The sequence below is a fragment of the Echinops telfairi genome, unplaced genomic scaffold (genome assembly GCF_000313985.2).
Source record: "Echinops telfairi isolate 266 unplaced genomic scaffold, ASM31398v2 ScPeMD7_6080;HRSCAF=6971, whole genome shotgun sequence".
Taxonomy (NCBI): Eukaryota; Metazoa; Chordata; class Mammalia; order Afrosoricida; family Tenrecidae; genus Echinops; species Echinops telfairi.
The window spans coordinates 4,813,264-4,840,029 of NW_022109980.1; the positions used below are offsets into that span (position 1 = coordinate 4,813,264).

Consider the following 26,766-nt stretch of genomic DNA (forward strand, 5'->3'; position numbering starts at 1 on the left):
TTTGTGACACTGATTGCTATGCTGACAATGTAACAGCACTCTTTTTTTAAATCATTGTATTGGGTGCTCATACAACGCTTATCACAATCCATCCATCCATCCATCGTGTCAAGCACAATTGCACATTTGTTGCCATCATCATTCTTAAAACATTTGCTTTCCACTTGAGCCCTTCTTGAAAAGACCTCCTTGTGTTAGCCTCATTTCTTATCTCTTCCAGCCTTCTGAACTTTATCCCTGGGCAAAATCTACTCCTGATCTCCTGTGGCCAATTGTTCTAAGGAATGCTACTCGCTAGTGTTCTTGTTCAGTTTATAGACCTGTCTGTTGCTTAGCTGAAAGTTGAGCCTTGGGGATGAGTTCAGTTCTAGGTTTGAAGGGTGACCTGTTCAATTGCTCCCTTTGTTGAGTTTGTTCAAGTTTTTTTTTAACTTCTTTCTGTACTAGGTTAGGTAGCTTGTGTGTTTCTATAAATTTGTCCAATTCTTTAAAGTTTTCAATTTTGTTGGAGTACAACTCCTCAAATTATTATATGTTCATATTACTATATATTCTATTTTTATTCTTTTATTTTGGTAGATTCTGCTTTGACATCCCCATTTCATGTTTCTTTTTTCATGTTATCTGCCATTTTCCTTGTTTCTTTTTCTTCTTTGTAAATTTACATGGTTTTGATTGAGAGAGAAAATCAGTTCTTCACAACTTTATTTGCAACACAGTTATTTGTCCAGTTAATCATAATAAGTATTTTTGTTGCCAAGACAGGTTAATAGACACCTGTCTTTTATATTTTATTGAAAGTATAAGATATATTTACACTAGAAGAAAATTACTTGTCAACTATTCTTTCTTTCTACAGGTGTGTGTGTGTGTGTGTGTGTGTGTGAGAGAGAGAGAGAGAGAGAGACAGACAGACAGACAGACAGACAGACATGCTACCAATCATCTCTCTTTGGGAGAATCCAGATGACTGCTTCTTAATTTAATAACGTGAAAATGTTTGTGATTTTGTGACAAACGTGTTTGTGAAAGATGTGAGGTGAAGTCTTCATGTCTTTGAAACGTCTTGTAAAAGAATGTTGAATGTGTTGTAGAGAGTGATTCAGCATTCCATTTAAATAAATGCTTTTGGGGACCCTGAGGGGTGTCTGGTAGTATGCACAGAGTGGGCCACCTTGATCCAGGCTTCTGGGTGCATCCTGGTGCCCCATGCTGGGTGCCATGGAATGCTGGGACACTGGATCCTGGATCTTTAAGGCACACAGCATCCTCCACAGGCTGCCCCATATGGAAGCTCCACTGGGTGAACCTGACTCTACCTAAGACACACGTGTAGCTTGAGGACTTAAGTCAAAAAATTCACGGTGTCTGAGGAAGCGGGAGACAGCTGTACCAAGATTGTTGAACTGATGGCTGGCAGACAAACATGGTCTTGCCGTAGATGATGTATTAAGGTAAGTGTTATTCCCGCAAACTTGTGACAGTCATTCTCAGTGACTGTTATTGTAAATTTCCCAGACAATTAACCCCCACTGTTTGTGTAAATAGAGTACAACTACAAAATAATTTAGGGGCTGTGATATAGAGTTAGACTACATTGGTCCAATATACCCCTCTCGATGGGGCTTTAAAAAATTAATCCCAGGGTCTAATCAAAGACAATATTAATGGAAGATTGGTATGCCCAAGGGGGATGATTGATAAGACTCTACCATAAATTAACAAAGAGGTTTTGAAAGGGAACAAAAGGCAGAAAACAAACAAAAAAACAGATCCAGGAATGGGCTTTGGGCTTGCACTAAATCTTAGCTCCAAATTAATAACAATTTTTCTTACATCATGACCCTGCTTGATACTCACCCTCAGGAAGGGAACAAAGAAGATATGGGTGCTATAGCAAAATGTGGCAAAGAAATTAGATGGTGCCCGTCTATCAGACAAAATAGAGCTTGGAGCCTTAAAGGATTGTCTCCAAACAAGCAGCCATCAAAGTGAGATGTCAATTAAATCTACCTGGAAGAAGCACAATTGTAAGTCACATAATGTGAACTTGAGGGAGAAATTAGTATCAGAGGCTAAATTATGAGAATCCAGTTTGCAGAAGGCTGTGGATGACAGTGGGAGCCCAAGATTCATGTATGGGAATTGTATCGGAAATAAGCCTCCGGTGATCTGCCTCTCTCCACAATTGGGGGGTGGGAGGAAAGTGGTCACTAAACAGAGTGCAGTGGAGAGGTGAGTATAGACCAGTGGTTCTCAACCTTCCTAATGCCGCGACCCTTTCATATAGTTCCTCATGTGGTGGTGACCCCCCCAACCACACAATTATTTCCGTTGCTACTTCATCACTGTCATTTTGCTACTGTTAAGAATCGGGCGACCCCCACAGGGGTTGTGACCCATAGGTTGAGAACCGCTGGTATAGAAGATCAAAGGGATAAACCTTGCTTAAATAGTTAAAACTTTATCAGTTGATTCTCCGCCCCCCTCCCGATGCTCACTGGACCTAAATTAGTTTTCCACATTTTCTATATTTTTGTTTTGTTTTTGCTTGTTTATATAGCCTTGATCTCTGAGGGGTTCTGATATTGGGGGTCACCCTTTTGAAGTTGTGTTGTATGGTTTTATTCTGTGGTTTTGTTATATGAACCCCAGGATTGATGAACCTACAGGGACAGCAAGTACGATGAGGGTTTTGGCGGGGTTGAGGGGTTGGGGGGGTGTTATACAGTGATGGTGGTGGTGGGTAAGAAGGAAACAATGTCGAGGAGTCCAGGAAGAAAAAGAAATGTTTGGAGACTGGTTAAGGTAGCAAGTGTACAATTCTGCTTGATATGATTGAACTGTGGAATGATTATGATATATGGATTAGCTCCCAATTGAAAATAAATTTTAAAAAAGAAAGAAATTTGGGATAAAATTGGGGGAAAAAAGAACAGGAAAATGCAAAATGAATTGAGTCCCTTTGGTGAGCAGATGAAGAAATAAACAAGAACATCTGTTTCTTAATTCTGGGCTTTAAAATATCTCGATCTCAATATCTCTAGATGCCAGCATCTTCGAGATTGTATAATGCAGCTTTTAAAAATATTTCAAAAGTTGATTACAAGTACTGTCATGAATTTTGGGCAAAGGAAAAAACACATTTGCACAAAGATCTTTTGTCGCCCGTGTGCCGGGCATTTTTCTAGGTGCCTAGTCTACAAACAATGCAAACAAGATGAGAAATCGGCCTTTATTGAATTTTACTTCTATCGAGGGGGACTGATTCTACCCTAACACAGTAATCTCACTGAGGCTAATAATATTTCAGAACATAGGAGGATATGGCTAGATATGATGCCCAGAAGTGGGAGGAGTCAAAATAGTTTTGATTAGTCTTCCTTTACTTACCTTAATTTCCTTACCCCAAATGTTACAGACCCCACCCTGGCCAATGCTCTCCTAGCACCCTGATGGCTCTGAGTCTCAAATATTCCCCCATTTCAGGACAGAGATTCAAAAAGACTGTGGAAAAATGTCATTGTCTTTATTTTCTTATGTTTATTATCTTTAAATTCCATATTTTCTAATCAACTACTTTTATTTTACTTCCCTAAGCCATCAGCTATTTAGATTCACATTTGGACTGCTAAATATACATTTTCCCTATCAAAACTAGATTTCTTCGCACGGAGGGTGGAATTTCCTTCCTTAGTCTATGGATTAAATTATGTTTGCTGAAGGTTTTGCTCTGAAATAAAACTGGAACTAGTAAATTAAAAGGTTTTTTTTATGTATGTGTGTAATTAATACATACCAAAGTAACCAGAGTCTCGATGATCTATAAATTATTGCTCTTTGCTGCCCCAGTACAATATGCTTTTAAGGACATGTGTTCATTCTCACTGTGTAAGATGTATTTTTAAGACTACAGAATTTCATTCATGTAAATTGGGCCTCGTCCACACCCATCATTTGGTGTGGGCCGAAAAGCTTGGTTGCTTCCTGTTCATCTGTAGTAAACAGGATTTATAGTTCACAGAGTGGACCTAAGAACTCTTTCCCAGTCAAAAGCGATTATTTTGATCTGTGCTTGGAGATATATTTTGTTCACCCCACTGCTGTTAAAGGATTAGAGCATGAGAATATTGTTGGGTCCAAACACAGAGTATTGTGCATTTTGAGCTCCCTGCCCAAACCCCTCCCTTCTCCACTAGCCATTATTACAAAGAAGAAATTATATCTCTAGGTCTCGTTTTTTTTTGCATTGCAGATACCTTAAGGGGAGGGGGAGGGGAGAACTACTTTCAAATGTAGATAGCTTTTAGTAGTTTTGGATAAATGAAATATAGCTATTATTGGAGAACTCAACTTTTTGTGCTAATATTTGAAGAATATTATTCCACAGATATTTCAATCACTGCTATCATCATTCATGAATATTTCTTCTAAGTGATTCCTATTTCTCCAGAATAGACACTAGCGGTAGAAACTTGGTACCGAGCATTGGTCATATAGACTTCGTTTCTCTTTTCATTCCATGCCCATATCTCCGTTACCAATGGCTGTGGTTCTTCCTTCATGAGAAATAGGGCTGAAGGCTCTACTTAATTGTCACATTGGCCAAAAGCCATCAAGGGCAGTTAGCATCATAAGGCTGCAGCTATCTGTCAGAATATGCTAAAAATTGATACAGATAGTTGCTACCACTTCCCTGGCCAGACAGAGCTACTCTACCCAATTCTGAGCTGTCTCAGGACATGTTCGATAATCCAGAGCTAGTAAGGTATATATATGTAAATAATGGATATACTCAGAGCAGATTAAAGCCAATGTGGTCCTCTGAATTACAGTGATGGGATTCCTCTCCTTGTCGACATGCTTGTGCCAGGCTCTTGAATGGAAAACAATATTTATTATACACTTTCTAGGTGCCAGGCTGTGAGCAGAGCTTTTACGTATATTGTCTCATACGATTCCCACAACAACCTTGCAAAGTAGGTTCCAACATTTTCTCCACAAAACCCATAGGAAACTTGAGACCCTTAAGAGGTGTCCAAATTGTATCCAAGTTCACAGAAATACAAGCAGTGGAGACCAGGCCTGTTTGTACACATATGCTTTCACATACTACCACCCAGCCTCCCAATTTATGACATCACATACTTTTCCAGATAACTTGCCCCTTCTCCGCAAAATATACTTGAGCCACTACAAATGGTGGGAGAACCTTTGCCATAGAAGATAGAAAGGTTGATCTCTGAAAAAAGATGAGGTTTTCTACTCCTGTAAAGAGTTAACAATCGCAGAAACCCCCAGGGGAAGCTCAACCTGCCCGAGAGGGTGCCCATTGGCTCAAAGGCAGTGAGTTTGGTTTTCAGGGTGGGAGCAACTGGATCCTACATGTACTGGGTAGTCATGGTGGTATTTTTGTGAAAGACAGAAGGTAGGCAACAATCTGGAAGCTGTTTGGGAAATTTACCACAGGCCTGTCTTGGATGTTGCATCACAATGTTAGGGGACGGATTGTCATGATTAGAATATAGTAGCAAAGACTACATTGTATTTAAAAGCATGTTAAAGGAGGGAAGAGGAATGATGTATACATTTACTGAGGGGGGCATAAACATAGGGGTGATATAACTTAGATGGAGATGGATAAAGAAAGGGACAGAAAATAGAATTGTCCCTGGAGTTATCGCTATCATTATTTCTAAATTGTATCAGGTGCTTGCTATGTGTCTCCACGTTCAACACACATGACAAGTAATAACTCAGTGCCTTCTCACAACAGCCTTCGGAAGCCAATCTTACTCTCACCCGTACTTTACAGAGAAGAAAACCAAGGCATGCGGATGGTAAATAACGTGCCTAAGGTCACAGAACTAATTGACAAGGAGCCACTAGACCAGATGAAGAAAATGTATGCGCATTTCCAACCAAAGAGCCACAGGAGTAAACTGTAGTAAATATGAGTGATTTCCTTTCTGCAGACAACTGCTAGACTTATTTATCTAAAGGCAAACATATGACAAGTCCCCAACCACCCTAGCTGACAAGTACATCTCCCAGAAGGCAGAGAAAATGATAATTGGACTTGCTTCTCTGATTGACTGAAAAAATAAAAAACTAGTTAGAGAACTGAAAGTCGTAAAACCCTTTACAGAAAGCAACTATCTTTCTTCAAGTTTGGAGGAAAATCCTGAGTGAGGGCAGTAGGCATGGCACGGCTTGAGGCACTCTACCATGAGGGGAGAGGTCCTGCACAGCTGGAAGGGAACTGGTTACTGGCACTTGCTACTCTCCATTCACTTTAGATCCCTAGAGGACATTTACTAAAGAAAGCTATGAAAACAATGACAAAGAAAGATGACATTCACTGCCATCAAGTCCATGTGGACTCATAGCGAGCCTATAGGGCAGGGTAGAACTGCCCCTGTGGGCTTTTGAGCCTTTATGGGAGCAGAAAGCCCCTCCTTTCTTCTGAAGAGTGGCTGGAGGTTTCGAACTGCTGACCTTACAGTTAGCAGCCCAATGAGTAACTACTACTCCACTGGGGCTCCTTAAATAAATATGAAAAGGGTGATGGTTGGCAATTCTGCCCCCACCCCCACCCTTCACCTACCCACCCATCCACATGCCCTGGCCTAATGCTCATTTGGAGTCTGCTAAAGATGAAAAGCCGTCAGTTTTACAGTAATATGATTAGAGTGAGTATAACACAAGCCTGCAGCCCATGTCATGTTTTTGGATGACGGAGGTCAGGGAAGACTTCGATGTGTGTGTGTGTGTGTGTGTGTGTGTGTGTGTGAGAGAGAGAGAGAGAGAGAGATGAATTAACAACTTCTAAGAGTACAATAAACACCAATAATCTCAAATCAAGCCCCTAATAGGCCACATGCTCATAAGAAACCAACCCATTGTTCTAAATGAATTAAAATCAGAGTCCAGCATGGAGAGGGGTCTTATAGATTGCACTGCCTAGTCAGAGTCATTAAAGCTGCAGGCATTGTGGGTTAGGGAAAATGTGTCAGAAGACTGGTGACAGCAAATATTGGCTTTGATTTTCCAAAGGCACAGGAAGCACCTGGGCTTCTTGGACTACCCCAAGCAACATCATGTTGATTGAGTGCAAAATTCTAGAACAGGTTATTGAAAGGATGGTTTGTGCGCACTTAGGACAAGAAAAAGTCATAACCATGAGAAGGCAGTATGCATTTTTAAAGAACAAGCTATGTTAGACAAATCTCCCTTCCTTTCAATTTTTGACATGGTGATTTGATTGGCAGGTCAGTAAAAATGTAGGCAATACTGTTTCTTGATATCAGCAAGGTTTTCGACAAGGTCCCTTATGATAGGCTGGCGAACAAGCAGGCGTGTGGGTTGTGCGCAAGAAAAAGAAGGTTGCCAAATGGATAAATGTCAAACTGCAGGGAGGTCTCAAGTGGCATCCCCGGAGCGCTGACCTTCATCTTGTCCTATGGATGATTTTTACTAATGACATGAAAATGGAGAAAGTGTGTCTAACCAACCAACGGATAACAATTAGGGTCATCGCAAGACCTTCGTCTGGTAGAATTATAATTCAGCTGCCTCTCCACAGGTTGCCCAAAATAATACTAATAAACAAACAAAAAACCCTAGCTCACTGCCATCCAGTCATTGCTGACTTATAGTGACCCCTGTGGGTTTCTGAGACTATAACAGCTTAACAGGCATAGAAAGCCCGGTCTTTCTCTGGAGGAGCTCTTGGTGGTTTTGAACTGCTGACCACATGGATTGCAGCCCAAGGTGTAACAACTACATCACCAGAGCTCCTTCTCCACAGGCTAACAGGATAAACTTAAGTTAGACCAAGTCGAGACGATGAACATCTTTCTATATGCATCTCCTCTATCCAAATGAGCAATTAAAAATGCTTCCGCAATATAATTATAGAATAAAGGAAATGTGGTTTAGCTTCAGAAATTGTTAAAAACAAAACAAAGCATGTAGGTAGGGGCTTAGTTTACCAGTGTTCTAAATGTGAATCTGTGGTGACATGTGGCAAAACAAACAGCTGACCTTGGAATAGACTGTGTTGACAAAAGGACATTGGGAGGACAAAGGGAGTCGGTCACTCATTGCTAGTTAGAGCACACTATTCTGGATGAATAGATCAAAGGTGACTATCCTTTCAAAGGCCTATTTAAGGGACATCATATCTACTCCCAGGCCTTGCACAAGGATATATATGTTTGTGTATCATTCATCTTCCCCTCCTTCTAGTCTCAGAAGACTGAGGGATCTATTGAGTAAAACAGGTAATCTATAGGCCTACCAAGAAATGAAAAACACAGCCCCGTATGAAATGGGTCAACTGGGCTACTTAAAAACCAAGCTAATTTTTGAACCAAGAAATACCAAGGGGGTTAGGCAATGAAACAGGTGAAAGGATGCAGTGAGAGGTACCAAGAAGTACACTTGGGACCATGTGGTACAGAGGAAACCAGAGATTTTGTTAAGAGGAAGTAGAAACGAGATGGCAACAAAAGCGAGATTGAGCTGATAGAGAAAAACAAAACCCAAAACCCCTACTGGACAAAAGAAAGGAACGGAGAGGAACAGTCACCCTGGGGAACTGAGTCACGCTAGTTCCCATCTTTTGGAGTTGAACAATATTTCCTGGGACCCTAGACTGAAGCGAGACTACAAGGAAGTTCTCAAGTATTTGAGGTAATCTGAATGACCACTGCTCCTGACAAAAGAGCCTAATTTAGGCCGGCATCATCCTTGGGCCTTATGCTTCAAGTGTAGTGTGGATGAAGTGGGGGCATTCTAAAGAAAGAGCCCAGAAAGGGGAATTTGAAACCAAGTCACAGGAGGAACAGGGGAAACATTTGGCCTGAAGGAAAGAAGTAGGAAGAGTTGCCAGCAAGCATCTTAAGGGTTGTCAAGAGAGCAGTGGTGGTTCGGTTCGGTGATAGAACTCGCTGATGTCATGTCAGGATTCCTTCCAGGAGGGATACCCGGCTTTAATTTCCAGCCAATGAACTGAATGCAGAGCCATTAACCATCTGTCAGCGGTGGCTTGTGTGGTGTGATGATGCTGACTAGGTGCAGTGGACCTTAAAGACTAAGAGCAAATAGGAAGAAAAGCTTGAGATCTGCCTTAGAAAACCAGCTGATGAAAACCCTATTGGCAATAAAATGGTCCGATCCTGTTCTACTTGGGGTGGCCTTGAGTTGGGTCTGACTGGATGAAAGTAGCAGACAACAGCATCTGAAAGACTGTGAGGATTATGAGAACTTCTACTTGTTCCGTGGGCTCTGGGATTCCATCTACTATCAACAGGCATACGTTAAACTATGGTAGATTTTGATTCAATAACAACCAGCTTATAATTGTTGGAGACGGAATGGAACACCTTCAGAAAGTCAAGTCCCTTCATTGGACATATAGAAGCAGAGGCATGGTAGGAATGATAATATCATTTTTAATTTCTATAATACTATGTGAATGGAGCTCTGGCCGTGTAGTGGTTCTGTATTTGGCTGCTAAACACAAGGTCAGCTGTTCAAAATGACCTCCCGAGCCAGATGAGGCTTTCTGCTCCAATGGAAGATCTGTAGCCTTCGAGCTCCACAGGGGCAATATTAGTCTGTCTGGGAGGCCCTCTTTGAGTTAGAATCGACCTTGACTGTTACTGCATTGGTCAGTTTGAGCTTGAAACAGTGGAAAAAGTACTTTCTGCTATACAGATTGGATTGTTGCAATAACCTGCTGAGGCTGGTGGTTTTTAAAAAATCATTTCATTGGGGGCTCGTACAACTATATCACAATCCAAACATACATGTATTGTGTCAGGCACATTTGTTGCCATTATCATTCTCCAACATTTTCTTTCTACTTCAGCCCTTGGTATCAGCTCCTCATTTTCCCCCCTCACTCCACCACCCTCCCTCCATCACAAGCTCTTTATAATTTATAGATTACTATTATTTTGTCATGTCTTACACTGTCTGATATCTCCATTCACCCACTTTTCTGTTGTCCATCCCCCAGGGAGGGGGTTATATGTAGATCATTGTGATCAGTTCCCCCTTTCTACCTTACCTTCCCCTTCCCCTCCTGGTATACCTACTCTCATTATTGGTTTCCCCGTATTTCCAGTTCCTATCTGTACCAGTGTACATCCTCTGGTCTAGCCGGATTTGTAAGGTAGAATTGGAATCATGATAGTGGGTGGGGAGGTAGCATTTAGGAACTAGAGGAAAGTTGTATGTTTCATCATTGCTACACTGCACCCTGACTGGCTCGTCTCCTCCCCGCGACCCTTCTGTAAGGAGATGTCCAGTTGCCTACAGATGGGCTTTGGGTCTCCACTCCACACCCCCAGTCATTTACAATGATATGATTTTTTGTTCTTTGATGCCTGATAACTGATACCATTGACACCTCATGATCATTCAGGCTGGTGTGCTTCTACCATGTGGACACCGTTGCTTCTCAGCTATGTGGCCGCTTCTTTATATTCAAGCCTTTAAGACCCCAGATGCTATATCTTTTGACAGCCATGCATCAACAGCTTTGTTCACCACATTTGCTTATGCACCTGCTTTGTCTTCAGTGATTATGTTGGGAAAGTGAGCATCACAGAATGCCAGTTTAATAGAACAAAGTGTTCTTGCATTGAGGGAGTACTTGAGTCAAGGCCCAATGTCCATCTGCTACCTTAACACTAAACCTATAAATATATGCACATAGATCTATTTCCCCATTGTCATATATAAATATATTTACATATGCACATGCCTGTATTTCGACCTCTATAAATGCCCTTTGCCTCATAGTTCTTTCCTCTATTTCCTTTTACTTTTCTCTTGTCCCACCATCATGTTCAGCCTTCATTTGGCTTTCAGTAATTCCTCTTGGCTACATTGCCTTTGATCAAGCCCTACCAGGCCTCCTACACCCTCCTGGACATCGATTTTGGATCATTTGTTGTTCACTTGTCCCTGCGTTTGTTAACATCCACTTCCTTCTCCCCCCCCCTGGAATGTCGGTCCTGTTGTTTACTCCTCCAGATTGTTTATCCCGCCTTTCTTATCTAGATAGACCAAGGCAGGTGTTATTATATTCAGGTTTACAGATGAGGAAGCTGAGGCTCACAGAAGTTATGTCACAGAGTTCAACGGTGGTACCAGGGTATGTACAGAGTTACCTTTACTTAGCAACATGTGAAATGAACATTTTTCCCAGATATATTTGGAAACTCCTAGTTGATCAGTCTTCTAGAGTTTTTTTTCTTTTTTAATTTAAATTCATCTTGATGCTGAATATATTTTCAAATGTACTAAAAAGGTACTCTGTGCTCAGTCTCACATGAAAACTTATGTTCTTCTCTGCATCTTATGAAACTGAGACCAATTAATACATTCCTTGTCTAGATACAGAAGGTCCGTGGGTGCAGTTTGTACAAACATGCCTAGATGTACATTTCAAATAAGAATAGTTTTCTCTCTCCATTTGCCTGAGCCCATCCCCCAAATTCCTTCCAGATTTCCTGTTATTTGGCATCTTCAAGGAAAGGAGAATAACTGTCCGGTTTGGGAGCTAGCACCCCCACCCTGTTTCCTCTACTCTCTACAAGTGAATTAAAAGGTGACTGAATAAATCACCATGGCATGAGAAAAGAAATCATTGCAGAAGAGAAATGTCATTCTCTGTGTCTCTCATTTCCCTTGTCTTTCCATTTTCTATCAAAGAACAACAACAACAACAAAGCAGAATGACATAGAAACACAAACGAAAGCACTAACACATAGGAGCTGACTGCTCTATTTTCTATTGGGAAGCATCTGAAATAGCAGTTTATGAAGCTATTTAATCTGGGAACTGATAGATGGTACAGAGATTCCTGGATTGGGGCCACTGTACTTTTAGTTTGTTGATGGTGACATATTCTCTGATGCCATGTCTGGCATTTAATTTAATACGCTGCAGAGGAAAAAAACAACAACCAAAATACAGTCTTTGTTAGTCCTCCCCTTTCAGTCTCAATTCCCAGATAGTAGGGTAGAGACTGATCAGAGCTGACACCAGATATTGTTTATCAAGTGGTATATTATGCCCATCATTTATATGTAAATGTGTTTAGAAGAGCTTTGGAAGTAGATCTAAAACAAAAAGGCATATGCGAGATACAGGAGAGTCCTTGAATTTGAAAGATAACCATGTGATATTTTATGAGTTAATGAGCCCTGGCAGCGTACGTAGTTAGTTACACATTGGGCTGCTAACCACAAAGTCAGCAGTTTAAAACCACCAGCCACTCCTCGAGAGACAGATGAGGCTTTCTACTCTCATAAAGAGTAACTGGATTAAATAGTTTCTTGGCAGGGGAGGTGGGGGGGGGATGGGGAGTTAATAACACTGAGTACAAGAAAGAAGAAAATGTTCTAAAACTGATTATGGTAATGAATGTATAACTCTTCTTGATGTGATTGAACTAGTGAATTGCATGATATGTGGATTAGGTACCAAAAAATGTTGTTGTTGTTTTTTTAAATTTAAGTACATATAACTAGATGAATTAAAAAGCAAAAAGTTACAGTCGCGGATCCTGTCTTATAGGGTTGCTATGAGTCAGAATTGCTTCACGGTCATGAGGAATAGTAGTAATGTTTTTCTATGTTACTAGTCAGTTGTAATGTTTGATTTAAAAAAGAGTGATGAGAAATGGAGAACGATGTCCTGGTTCACCAAGTCTCCTGCTACAGCTTGTTATATCCAGGAGACCTCCGACTGTGGAGGTACGCTCTCTAAAGGACGGGGCAGATTGCTGAGGAGCGAATTCTAGGAGCTGAAATACACCAAGTGGACAACATCAACTGAGGGGAATGCTTTTGCTACAAACCAGACTTCTTTCAACAGGCACAGTTGCCTCCGGAATCACTCATGTGCTTCTGCTGCGTGAAACAACCCTTCCTTTTCAATGTTTGCAATAAATTAAACACAACACTCCCCGTGTTCCTCCAATTGTGCTCGGATTTGCCGGCATCCTTGCCGGTTCTGGAAACAAGGCGGCGTTGGCTGTCCCTTTGAAGCTGCAGTGAGAGCTGAGATGACTGCTGTGTTTGGTATGTATTTGTGAGTGTCTGATGCTGGGGTATCAACGCCTCAGTGATTCTATCAGTTCCTGAGCGTCTGCTTCTTTGTGTGTGCCTGTGGGTGGGCATGGGTCTAGGGGTGTGTGTGTGCACGTGTCCATTGACCCATGCACCTGGCCTGTCACTGGGTGTACATTTGGGTGTCTCCACCGAGGTCTATGGTCAACTGCACGCCTGCATTCAGTGAAATCATCCCCAGCCATGCTTCAGGTTCCTGGTATCAGTAGCAGCTCAAATACCTGGTCTCCAAGGGTATGTTGCTATTCAAGACCCAGCTGTTATGCAGATGCACTGAATCCTGGGTACTGGTTGGGGGAGCAGGGGCAGCAGGGCTGGGCTGGCTGCGGGTTGTCATTGATCTTCTCTGAAGCGAGTCTGCTGTGGGGGGTGGCTTCCTGGCACAGGTGCAGGCATGTGGAGGCGGTGGCGGCGGGGGGAGAGGCCTGAAGGTGAACTGGTTGGGTTGGCTGCTCTGCATGTCTAAAGAGGAGAGAAGAAAAACAACAAAATCAAGACTCACTCTCCAGCTTGGCAGTCAGGAAAACACAGTATGTCAGACTGATCAGGATTTCCGAATAATATAACCTGTCGGGGAGGAGGGGTTAGAATTTTAAGTTCCTTCTACCTGTAAAAATGTCAATTACATTACAAAAGTACGTGCTGCCCACTGCTGAAATGTAAAACATTGGCCCATTGCATTTACATGTAAATTCTTTGGCGCTGTAGCAGTTAAAAAGTAAATGAGGCCGCCTCACACAATTTGTCATAGTTTCTGCTACTGAACAAATAAATCATCAACAAGACACCAAGTTACAGAACGGAAGGGAGCTGATTTCCATCAGTTGCACAAATCTTGCTTTGGGAAAATACCAGAGAGAGGCAAAAAAGTAGTTGCTCAGAGGAAAACAAAACCAAGATCCTTGGGCATTTCACAGGCAAACAGAAGGCCACCTTCTGGTTTACCCCAGGAAAGGCTGGTAGCCAGCCAACATGGGAGCACTCACAGGCAACATGGGAGCACTCACAGGCGTCAGGAGAACAGTTCGCCCGGAGGACATAACTCAACGACCTGAAAAGAATCCCTGGGCAAGAAATCCCCCAACCCCCAACTCGGAGGGCTCCTTGGAAAAGATCAGCTAAAAGGAGTGTGTTCACGTTCTGACATGTCCTTCCATGGCCAGGCCAAACACAGGCCACTCCTGGGCCACACCTTCCTGTGCTACACTCACTGCCGTCCAGTCAATTCCAACTCATTGTGACTCTAGAGCACGGGCAGAACCAGCCCTGTGCCTTTCGAAGACTGTTACTCTTCTTTTTTTTATAAAATCATTTTATTAGGGGCTCATACAACTCTTATCACAAGGGTTTTGAGAATGATGAGGGCAATGAATGTACTTTCAATCTTCATGGGAGTCAAGTCCCACCTTTCTCCTGAGGAACGGCTGATGGTTTTGAACTGCTGACCTTGTGGTTAGCAGCCCAGCCTGTAACCACTTAGTTATCTCATTCTACCTGTTTGCAGAAGGGATTGCCTGGGGCACCTGCCCCCCTCCCCCCATCTGTTGGGTATTATTCCACTGTTTTCTTGTGGCACGCACATGTAACGGCAGTGAGTTAGAATCTCGCCCATGAGGAATATCCCAATTAAACCCCTTTGTCAAGAAATCGGTATTGTTGCTGATAACCACCTCTTTCCGCCCCTCCCCCCACAGGAGAGACATACTGGATGTTGAAGCGGTTTCTTGTAATACCAGCCCCTTCTGCATAAACGTTGTCCTACCTCCCAGATGACCGAGCATTGAGAAGCGGGAAGGCACCAGAGGCTTTCAGTATCTAGCAAAGGGCTCAGAGCTAGCTGGTGCTGAGGGGCACGTTGCAGGGGCCAATCACAGAAAGAAAAAAGTAATCACCTCTTTCGATGATCCTTCCACCTCACACTTGAAATTTCAGGATACTGCATATTCGTTTCACATTTTAAACTGATATGACTATTCCCAGAGCAGGTGACAAGCTAGGCTGTATTTTCTAATATTAAGTGGCATTTGCTTTAAACAAACTTGCTATAGGAAAATCAGAAAGATAGGTAGGGAAAGGCATGGTGATCATTTGCTTTCTCTACTGGATTCTTTTAGCTAATCAAAACTCCAACCAAACTCAGTACCGTCTAGGTGATCCTGATTCAGTGGACCTTATAGGACACAGCCGAACTCCCCCTGTGGGTTTCTGACATTGTGACTTTACAGGAGGGGAAAGTGTCATCTCTCTCCCGAGGAGTGACTGGTGGTTCCCAACTGCTGACCTTTTGTTTAGTAGCCCAAAGCATAACCACAATGGCACCAGGGCTTCGATTTTTTATATTGAAAAGGAGCTAAAATGTGTCATGAGTTTTCTAAATCACGCCCATCTTTCTGGGCCCACTCCCAACTCCCTATGCAAGAGGGATTCAAAAAGATTGTGGGAAAAATATCCCATTATGTTTTCATCCATTTTTCCATGAACTTTTGGAAGCTCTCTCATATACTAAAAATAAAAAAATCATCACAAGTACTTGTTACCTCATTGACTGTTTTTAATAAACCCTTGGGCTCATACTGAAAATCAGAACTAGACGCGTGCTTTCCATACTCGGGACTTAAAAGAAACAGGGAATACGAAAGCCCAAAAGACCTTAAAGATACCCTGATGGTGTGGAGGAGGAGAAACCTGACCATCATCAGAATGAACTGCCCAAACTCAACTGGCTAGTTAGCAGAATGGCCCGGTCTAGCATCCACATCTCTAGTCTCTGGCCTAGTGCAAATCTCTCAAATATTAGTTCCCTTCCTCCACTTCAGTTTCAGAGATACAGAATCTTCTAAATATTCTCCATGTTCCATTTTTGACACACACCACCTTTCCTGACAGCTATTGCTTTACATGTCTGCTTCCTTCTTAGGACCCCCCAACCCCCCTCCTTCAATGCAGAGGTGAGGCAGTTCAGCACGGTATAAAAAGCACAGCATTATAAGGCCAGGCAAACCTGGGATTGAGCGTCCTCTCTGCCACCTAGAAACCTAAAACCTCCCTTTGTAAAATGGAGATACGAATTCAAAGAGATCCACTGTAACATGTGCCCACCTGCCAATAGTAGGTCCCTGGGTATTTATTGAAGTAGCAGTAGTATTTCCACTACTATTTCTATCACTAGGGTTTCTATGACTATTTGAAACTGTCAAGACCAGAAGGTGCTGCAGGGATCTTCTAGTCAGCCCTCCACCCTCCTGTCATCATTTTACAGTCACAAGAAACTCAGGGATCAGAGAAGGGAAGGGACTGACTCAAAGTTATTCAACTTAAAAAGAATTTGCCTGTCTGAGGCTGATAATCTCCTGTCTGATACTCTATTCTACCACACTGTTTGGGACAATAAATGTAACTCTCTTCTCTGACCCTAACAATTCTTGGTCTTATAAATGTGGCCCAGAGGGTGAAATACGATAGCCTTCCTTTACCACTCCGGGAGCTGTGCCCTATCGCCCCAATAGACTGCATGTTTCTGTAAAGCGAGGTTATATTCTACTTCCCTTTGTATGCCTCATTGCATGGCACAGTGTTGGGTGGTGGGAAAAAAAACCCTAACATGCTTTTAATTGATAGACTGCTTTTTATTTGACTACTCTGTGGGACCTGTCGAACCCCCTCAATGTTTCCTTTGGTTTTCTCATCTGATGTAGCCACTGAAAATCGATTCGATTGGACATCAAACAGTAGGTTTCCCTCTTACAAGTTTACTAGTGCAATTTCTGCCAGAGTCACGGGAAGGACAGTGACATCCTGCAGAGGCTGCTCACCAAAAAGCTGCCTCTCCTAAAGGCCCAAACACCAGCAGGGTCACACTCTACAGACTTGCAGCCTAAAGCCATGTGTGCAAAAGTGGTCCTAATGACTGAAGCAAATAAAGGAAGGCATGGGAGAACCAGGTCAGAAGAAGAGAACTCGGTCCATGTTCAGCCCCTCTCCAAAGGACATGTGTGACACCCACTAACCTGGTTTTTCAGTATTCTGTCAGCACCGTTGTTGCAAAAGTTTCCATTCTGTGGAGGTGTTGAAAATAAAGAGGACCTAGAGACTAGTGGCACAGCGTGTAGGTGCCAACCACAAGGTCAGCAGTTTGAAACCACCAGTTGCTCCTTGGGAGTAAGATGAGGCTTTCTGCTCCCATAAAAAGTTACAGTCTTGGAAATCCACAGAGGCAGTTCTATTCTGTCTTAGAGGGTCACTATGAGTTGGAATCAACTCAATGACTGAGTTTTTGGTTTGAATTATCATCTTAGATCTGTGGTTGGCTGGGTTACGGAAAAATCTTTATTTCCACCCCCCTTTGATTATTATAAAAACAATTTCAAAACTGCAAAGCATAGTCATGGCATTATGGCAACACTGCTGCTTCATGGAATCACTGTGATTATGTATGTATAGCTTCAGTGTAACTTTTTAAAAATATTTTTGTTTCTACAGTGTATTTTTTCCCTACATTTCACTTTCTGTGGGTGGGTGGGGTTCCTTGCTAGTTAATATTGTCTCTACGAGCTTTCCCAAGCTTTGCCTGTTGCGCTGAGTGGAATACATCTGGGCCTTATGAAATGCAAATGATCTCAGCTTCATTCTTTTTTGGCACCTCAGGAGAAAAGACAGGGAATGCATTATTCCCTCCCAAATGAAGTAATTTAATCCTGGGGCTCTGTGAAATGGGATTTCCCAATATTCAACACTAATGAAAAGTACATTAGGACTCAGTGTCAGGGGCGCTAGAACACCAATTCCAGCGGGTTAAGAGTCACATGAACTCACTTCCAAATGTGTCTGGCAACCCTACACCTCTGCACCCAAGAGAGAGAGGCATGGGAGAAGGGGAGGGAGTGGTGATTATGTAAATGCGGATATCCAGACGGACTTATAAAGCTTTCGGAACGCAAATTAAGTTTTCAGATGGAATGATCTAATTCACATTGGATAGAAGCCAGTTTCAGGTTTGAGGTCTTAAAATAACTAGGTTAGGATAGTCTTTTTTGGAGAAAGTCCCTCCCATCTGGATATCAAAGGCATGTCTTTTGGGGTGTGGTAATGATGCTAATAGAAGTCTACGTCTTCAGAAACATAGCATTGATGTTCATTCTCTAAAAAAAAATGACATGGGTGAAGACACTGGTCTTGCCCATTTTTTCCAACTTTTTGCAAAGAAACTTTTTTTTTTGAGTCACATGGCAGAGACCCTTTTCACTGGGAACTCAGGGTCTCCCTGCTCAACTGTAAACCAGCGCAACCCCTGGGGAAGAGGTATGGCACGTCCTCAAGCAATTAGGAACCAAAATAGCACGTGGCCCAGGATTAGTGCTAGATGGTATGCCCCCTACAGAAATAAAGAATGTAGCACAGGTATACAGAGGCATGCCCTTGTTCACTGCAGCGCAGTGCCCACTAGGAAGAGGATTGACACATCCTAAATGGCCATCGGTAGAATAGTGGGTAGATAAACTTTGATCCATACATGCAATGGAATACTATGCATCATTACCAAATGAGGAGGAATCGGTGCAACACCTCATGACGTGGATGGATTTGGAGGATATTATGCTGAGTAAAGTGAGTCAAACCCCAAAGAGCACTACTGTAGGAGACTACTGTAAAAAGAAATTAAGAAAAGGTTTTCATTCCCAAAGAAAACGATTGTAATGGTTATTAGGGGTGGAAAAAGCAGGCTGGGAAAGGTAAGCAAAAGGCTAGACTCTAGACAGGGGAGACAAGTGGTAACCTGGGGGAAGGGGAAGGTAATTCCCACCAGAGGGAGATGGCGAGGAGAGGACTAAACAGGACAAGCAACTGGGAGGTGGGTAGATGGTTTACGTTGTTGACTGGAAAAAACAATGATCTGAGATGTAATCCCTCACCTAATTCACAACCAAAAGTTTGAGTATCAAGAAGTCCTTCCACTCAGCAAAACTATCTGGGAACCTATCAGGTGTCTAACTGGCGAGTTGACTCCTTACGTATCATTAACACTTGCGTTACTGACGTTTGCTGTGCAAAACCGCTCCTGGGAGTCAAGCTCAAGGGGAAAATGGCATCAGGGGCACCACACTCAAAAGCATTGTTAGGAGTACATGACAAATAGGAACCCGATAAGCATGCCAGCAGAGTTTACACTGCATAAATACTACAACCGATCAGGTAACACTTTAGGAACCTGAAGTTTGCTACTAGAAGGAGGTGTTGGCCTGGTGGGTGCTTGTGAGTTGTGCTGGGAAGGAAGGAGGGTTACTTGAAGGGACAGGAAGTAGGCCCACCAAATGAATGATTCACAAACCAATGTTGTACCCGAGAGCTGACAGTCTTACAAAGTGACCTCCCTTAAACAAACTGACCTCAGTAGTATTGGCCTAGTTATTCTCCAGGTCATGTTTTTTTCTTTAGTGACACAGAATCAAACCATTCCCCGCTCCCCAATATGTCTATACAATCCCTCACCCCCAGATTACTCTTCCAGGTATGTTGCCCCAAAGGGAACATCTACTCCTATAAGCTTCAGAGTCCAAAAGCACGTTTGTACTTGCTGGTCCACATTCATGATTCATTAGTCCATCGGGCCCAGAATACTCTCCTTCCACAACATTTTCTCTGCAATTGTTGGAATCCAAAAATCTCAGAAAGGCAAGACTTTTGTTTATTTGTTCATTTCTGTGGTGGGAAAACCTGACCTGGACAGCTTATGAAGGTATTTGTGTTCTTGCTTTCTCCCACATCCTCTTATTCCCATGTTGCGTCAGCAAGATGAATATGTTTTATAAAGGGGTGCAGGCTCACACTCTTCTTTGTGGGTTACAAAATAGGCAGTATATGCATGGCAGGATCTTTGTAAACTCTTTCAGAAATTTTAATTTCGGAAACAAGTGGACCCCAAGGGTTTTAGATAAGGGATTGCAGGGGGCCTGTGTTTGTATTTAACCACTTCTCCGAATTCTTGTAGGGCAATCTTAATCAATGCTTATAAGGATTTTGGTACTACACATGTGCAAAGAACACCAGGGCACCAAAGTTTATAGCCATAACTACATATGTCAAGTCCCTCAAGACCAATTATAAGCCATTGGTTCCTTGTGTTGCTTTGCTGAGCTGTGCTCCAATCCTAGGCAGGAGAGGGGAATCAAAGAAACAGGCTTAGAAGAAAGAGGAGAGGTTTATCATTAATGTTCACTATCTTACTAATTCTACGTTTATATTACCACTTTATAGTTCTTTCCTTATCATCTATCACGACATTTCAGAACCTTACTTGTCATAAAGAATTTTCACAACCTGTGAGAAGGTAGGTATAAATTCTTCTGTTATGGCTAATATCCATTAACTTGCTAAGTGCTCAATGATCATCAAATTAGTCCTAATATCTGACTGTGAACACTTCTGTTCTCCACCTTATAATTAGTATTAGAGGCTCAAGAAATAAGACGAGAAGAAAATTGGTTTTATGAAGAAAACGGAGTAAATAAGTATAGCTTGTCACATTGCTGGTTCAACTAAGACAGCTTTGATATTAACACAGTCATAGGCCCCTAGTAAAGGCAAGTCCACTAGTTAAACAAACCATCAGGAAGGGACCAAAAAGAAAATCTTTTGGATATGCTAATGTCTGAGAAAATCTGTGTGTCTGTATGGGCATGTGTCTGAGCAATACACAGGCAGAAAGAGAAAGGCCAAACCAGACTGAGTCCCAGAGGAGAGATCGAAATGAAAATAAATGCGAGGAGTCACAGAGCTCTGGGCAGAGGCTACCAATAAATGAGCATGCTTTGTCGTTGAGATGGTTTCCATCTGGTTCTAGATGACTGTACTCTACCCGTCTCCATGCAGTGTCGGGACGCCATGCATTCAGGACCTTTCCATTGTCCAGCACAGCTCTTGGAGGCTTATGAATGGCCCTCTCCCTAAGCCAGTGCGACTAAGAGAGTGTGCTCGATTAATTTTTGTCTGCTAGGGTGATCTTTGTTACAAATAAAGGTCAACAGGGAAGCACCTATAACTCTTTGACATGTTTGGGCTAGAACTCCAATCTGTGCTGCTGTCGCCCCAGAAACTGTTGTTTATCTTCAAAGAATGTACTGGCCTGCCTCCACACCGACTGAACCTGTCTATTTCCAGATACAGCCATCTCCTTTCTCCTACTCCACTGGTATGTCCAAGCACATACAGGAGTCAAAGATTCACAAAGTGGCCCTTTCAACCCTTTTAGTCTCATCTCCCTTGCAGAGGGAATCCAAACTCCACTGTGCATTGTATTGACTTTACATGGTGCAATTAGCCAATCTGGGGCACAGTAGTCAATATTCCTGCCAATAACTGGCTGGCTTGTTAACTCAACCAGCTCTCTGACCTAGATTAAGAACAACAAACCTGGACTTCCCAAGTGCAGAAGAAAAACATAGGATGGGTATATATGTGGGGATGGGGAGGAACTCTGGCTAAATGCTTACATTATTCATATAAGTGTTAAAACTACCCAACTCTCTTTTTGTCGAAAAAGAGAAATTTGCTGATATTTCCATTGTGCTTTGATGGTGCTAAATGTATAAGAAAAAAATGAGGCCAATTCATTTGTGACTTAGCCATTTTTTCAAGTAGAATGGCAAACAGTCCTACTTTACGTGAGAATTTGGATTTTTAAATGTCACATTTAAAATATTAATATATGGTCTTCATTAAAATGAAAATTAGTGGTTGGTCAAAGACTTTTTCACTGGGGTCTTGAAGGAAACTCTATTATTCAGTATGCACCAGGAAACATGAAATAGATAATTGCCCTGTTTTATCTTATGCTGACAATGATGCTGGGGCTTCCATTATTAGCCAGTGAAGTATACAAAAAAGAAAATAAAAAAGTAATGATCCTTAAAAGTCTCATATTTCTTTTCTACTAAAACCCATGTTGTATGTAGGTAGTTAAATTATTTTCACTCCCCAAGTTCATTACTTTTTTTGCAAGTAGGTAATGGAAGGTTATGAATTAATTGACAATGAATCCTTTCATAAATTAGCTAATAACAGATACCCTGACGTTTTACAAAGTTTTCATTTCTAGGGCTTCATTTCTATTTGACTCTTACAAACAGTCACCCTATATTGGTTCAAAAAGCAATGGGTGAAAATCATTCTAATGTTATTTATGAAAATGGAACTCTGAAGGTTTGAAGCACAAATCAAGAAGCCATTATGACTGTGTCTGAGTTCTAAGAAAAATCTTTTTAAAACAGCCATATGTTAAATAACGAGGACAAGCTATATTAAGAGTAAGAGAAAACACAAAGTACAAGACAAAACCTCCTAGGGACGAAAACAAAGCCTGGAGACGGAGAGGAGCTTGGGGAAGATGTGAGTCTCCCGCCTCCATCATGTTTCTTTTCAAATTTACACTGTCGATAAAAGGGATGGTTATTAATGCCACCCTATAACCACTGTTGTCCAGCTCTCTGCTGAGAAAAGCCCCAGGGACCTGGCAGTTTCTATTCCCCAGGCCAACTTTAGGAGCGAAGGTGACCTCCCCACACCTTGTGGAGGGACAGAGGAGAGGAGTCCTGGTAGAGTGGTATTGGACAGGAGGAATTGGCACTTGGGGATTGAACCTGTATTTAGGCCCCAGATGGGACAATGGGAAGAGGGCGGCATACACATAGCAGTAATTAAAGGACCCACAAGACCCTCTAATGTCACCCACATTTTGCTTCATTGCTTTTGTTCAGCAGTTTTCAAGGAATAGGACGAACAAAGCAGTGGGGTCAATGCCAACTCACGGTGACCCTATCGGCAGGCTAGCACTGCCCCCGTGGGTTTGTTTCTGAGACTCTAACTGTTTCTGGGAGTGGACTGCCCAGTTTCTTCCTGAGGGTAGCTGGTGGTTTCAAATTGGGGACCTGGCAGATCGCAGCTCAAAATGCAACCACTACGACACCAGGGTTCTATACAGTGATCACTTGTCACTACAATAAAGTACTAAAGGTCACTGATGACCTGCTTTTCAAATGATTGATAGATACTAGTGGGCTCAGAGTGATGCTTAGACTAGTCCCCCTCTCACTGAATGGCATTTGGTGGTTCTTTCCTAGATGAGAAAGGGCAGAGGTTATACCTCCTATTGGGAAGTGGCTAACACGAAGAATCCTGGAAACCATTTAAATGACTAATTTTGATAGCCACCGGCTTGTAAAAAGTGTCCATGCATATCTTGGGGTGATGAAGGTTGGATGACCGCCCCCCCCTCCTACACCCACCCCATGCCACACACACACAATAATTAGGTGGCAGTTGTAACCATGCTTGATGTTTTCATGGTTATATGTGTTTTTTGATTTGTGCTTCAAACTTTCAGTGTTCCATTTTCTTAAATAACAGTGAAAGGATTTTCATCCAACTAACATGTACACTCATTTGGATGTATGAATATACAGTATTATTCAGGTGTGTTACACGGGGGGGAAATGAGGATTGTAATCCTGATGGCTACTGGAGAACCCTACTGGCTGCAATCTATTTGTCTATTTGACATCTTTTGGGTTACTGAGGGAGGGGTGAGCAGGAAAACGACAGGTCTGTAGGAAGCAGATAGAGAGTTTCTTTCCCGTCTTGCATTCAAGCAATACACATTCTTATCTTATATCAGGATCTAGGTTTGAATTATTTTTATATCACCCACACACTCAGCACAATGTCTTTCTCTTGATTGTATTCGATGAAAGTTTATAATTTTGTTTATTTGTAAAATCATGAATTGAAATGAATTGAATTCTTTAAAGGTTGAATTCAATCACCTCTTGTTTTATAAATATACTTAAAAAACCAATTACAGTGACCGTGGTGGGAGAAAGTGTTTTATGATGTCAACTAACTGACTTGATCAAATTCTTCACATTCCTACCAGTTGTTTGGGTATTGTGTGGGCACAGGCAGTATCTGAAAAGTTTTCTGCCTGAAATGTTCATTGATTGCTTCCCTCATTATTATAAATTTTCCTCTTCTTGTTATTCAACACGGTATTTTAGTGAGATGCCCAATAAAAGCTGTTTGGTCAGAACGATGCCAAAATTTTGACCGATTATGAAGTCTACCTTATGAACTTTACTTATGCCCAGCTATGCATATTTCACTCATTTTATTTTTCCTTCAAAATAGGATTCATTCTCTCAATTACATTGCTGTTTATCTCCCTGGACTCTCTCCAATGAAACCAAATATTAACGGTTCAAAAAAATGCAACATTTTGGATGAACATGACCCAGAATACAAAACGGAGACCTGATAACTTCTTTTGTAATGATGTCTTTTCACATGGAACCTCAAAGTATGTATAGATTGCACTAGAGACTTCATTAGCTGCAAGATGGCTAATGAAGTCATAAGAAGGCAGCTCAATTAGGAGACACACTGATATATTGTTATAGATTGTCTGTTCGTGGGTCAAGTGAGATGTCCATCAAAATAAGCAAATTAGTAGCATCCACTAATATATTGTTGGCATGCACTAAACAACTGGGACATTCAAGCTGGTTCCCCCACTGAGATTTATGTACAGATGCCTTAGGTACCTCTCCTCCCTCCTTCCCCAAATTATCTCATCACAAACGGGAAGAAAATCAGCCGACCATCATCACAGAAGAAAACAATGAGATCATGTTTGGAGATAACTCTGACTATATGAGACCAGAATTTTTAAAAATGTAGAAATGAAAATATTTCAGATATAAGGCTGGATAAAGTTTTCCAGCCTGATATCTTAAGGAAAATATCTTAAGCAGCTTAATATTTAAGGTCTTTAAATAAGTATTTTTAAAAGACAGTAATAGGGGGAAATAGTTGATGGATGACAGGTGAGATGCTGAGGACAGAAGATGAAATGCACATTGCTTATTGGAAGCAGGTTCTCAGGGACACCGTATGCACCTCCCGGACTGAGAAGGCTTCTATGAATGAATGGGCGGCACTGGGTCACACTACACAGTGTGCGCCAGGTCATGCCTGGGCAGGATGGCCAACTGGGGTTAAATTCGGAGTTGCTTTTTGTTGTTGTTCGGTGCCCTCGAGGCGGTTTCAACCTACAGCGACCCAATGCACAACAGAATGAGTCACTGCGGGGTCCTGTGTCACCCTTACAATTGTTCCTAAGCTTGAGTCCGTCGTTGCAGCCACTGGGTAAATCTCACTGAGGCCCTTCCTCTTTTCTGCTGCCCCTCCACTTTACCAAGCATGATGTCCTCCATAGACTGACTTCTCCTGTCAACATGCTTTTGCTTAATTCTCTCAAAAATGACAAATGGACATCACAATACATAGATAGTTTAGATCTAAGTAACTATCCTGGGGGCAAGCCCTGATTTGGTGGTTTTGGTAGCTCACCCAGCATGAGGTGTATGACAGGGTACTATGCATTGGGCTGTTAACTCAAAGGTCAGCAGTTCAAACTCACCAGCCACTCAACAGGAGAAAGATGAGGCTTTCTGCCCCTATAAAGATTTTAAAACAAAAAACCTCAAGCCGACTGCCATATAGTGAATTCCAACACATAGAGTTTCTGAGGCTGTCAGTCTTTGGGGGAGTAGATAGCTCCATCATTCTCCCATGGGTAGAATAGTGGGTTTGGACCACTGACCTGTGGGTAGCAGTCCAATGCTTCCCCGACAGTGTCACCAGGACTCCATCTTTGGAAATCCTAGTCTGCCCTATTGGGGATTTATGGATTAGAATCGACTCAATGGCAGCGGGTTTTGGATGGGATTTCTGTCTTTCATATACTCAGCCTCACCAAAATTTGAAAAGTGTCTATATAGTCTGTTATACAAGAAGCCATGGTCTGCAGGTCCAGTGCCTAGTTCAACTGTGCCACCCATTACCGTTATGCCAGCATTGGGGCAATTCAGTTTCTCTGTACTTCTGATTCTGCACTGCATCGATTTGACACTGACCCATTGGGACTCCATGTAGAGTTTCCGGGATGAGGAATCTTCTACAGGAGCAGACATCTTTCTCCCTCAGAGCAGCAGGTGGTCATGCAATAATGATCTTGTAATGAGCAACCCACTGCCTGAGCCACAGTTCCACGAGGGATCCTTACTTCCAATGCAAGACCGTACTATTTTCTACTTATTACAACTAAGGGGATGTCTAAGGACCGTTTTGCCATAGATTATCACAGGGGCTTCTGGAAGTAATCAGAAAACATCTATCAAAAAAATCATAAAATACGTACACATATTCAGGGTAAAAGGTCACTACTACACTACACTTTTCTTGAAAGCAAGGTTCCTTTCAACATAATAAGTTATTACTATTTTGAACTTCCTAGTGAAGTGCCAGGTAGTGAAAGAAAAATGAAACATTATTCCAATTCTTTATGTATACTCCTGTAGTCAGAAGCAGAAGACAAAGAGGGTCTCCAATTCATTTGCTTATTTTCCATAAGGTAAATCAATTAGAAAGTGCTTTCTGTACTGCCAATTTTCTTAATTATAAATAGCATCTGCACATCACTTGTTTAACTTAGTAAGTACATTGTGGCGCCTCCAATTGCACACACAAGAGAGTCAAACCCATCTGGGCTTCAAGCCCATCTCTGCT

At 42.1% G+C, this 26,766-nt stretch overlaps 1 protein-coding gene across 1 annotated transcript in view; it reads right to left on the reverse strand.

Annotated features, from left to right (window-relative positions):
* TENM1 (teneurin transmembrane protein 1) overlaps positions 1–13,612 on the reverse strand; it is a 406,739-nt gene extending 393,127 nt beyond the window's left edge. Inside the window, exon 1 of the mRNA XM_004713061.2 lies at positions 13,374–13,612. Coding sequence (XP_004713118.2) covers positions 13,374–13,612 — 239 coding nt within the window. The remainder of the gene's footprint in view (positions 1–13,373) is intronic.
* Between the last annotated feature and the right edge of the window lie 13,154 nt (positions 13,613–26,766).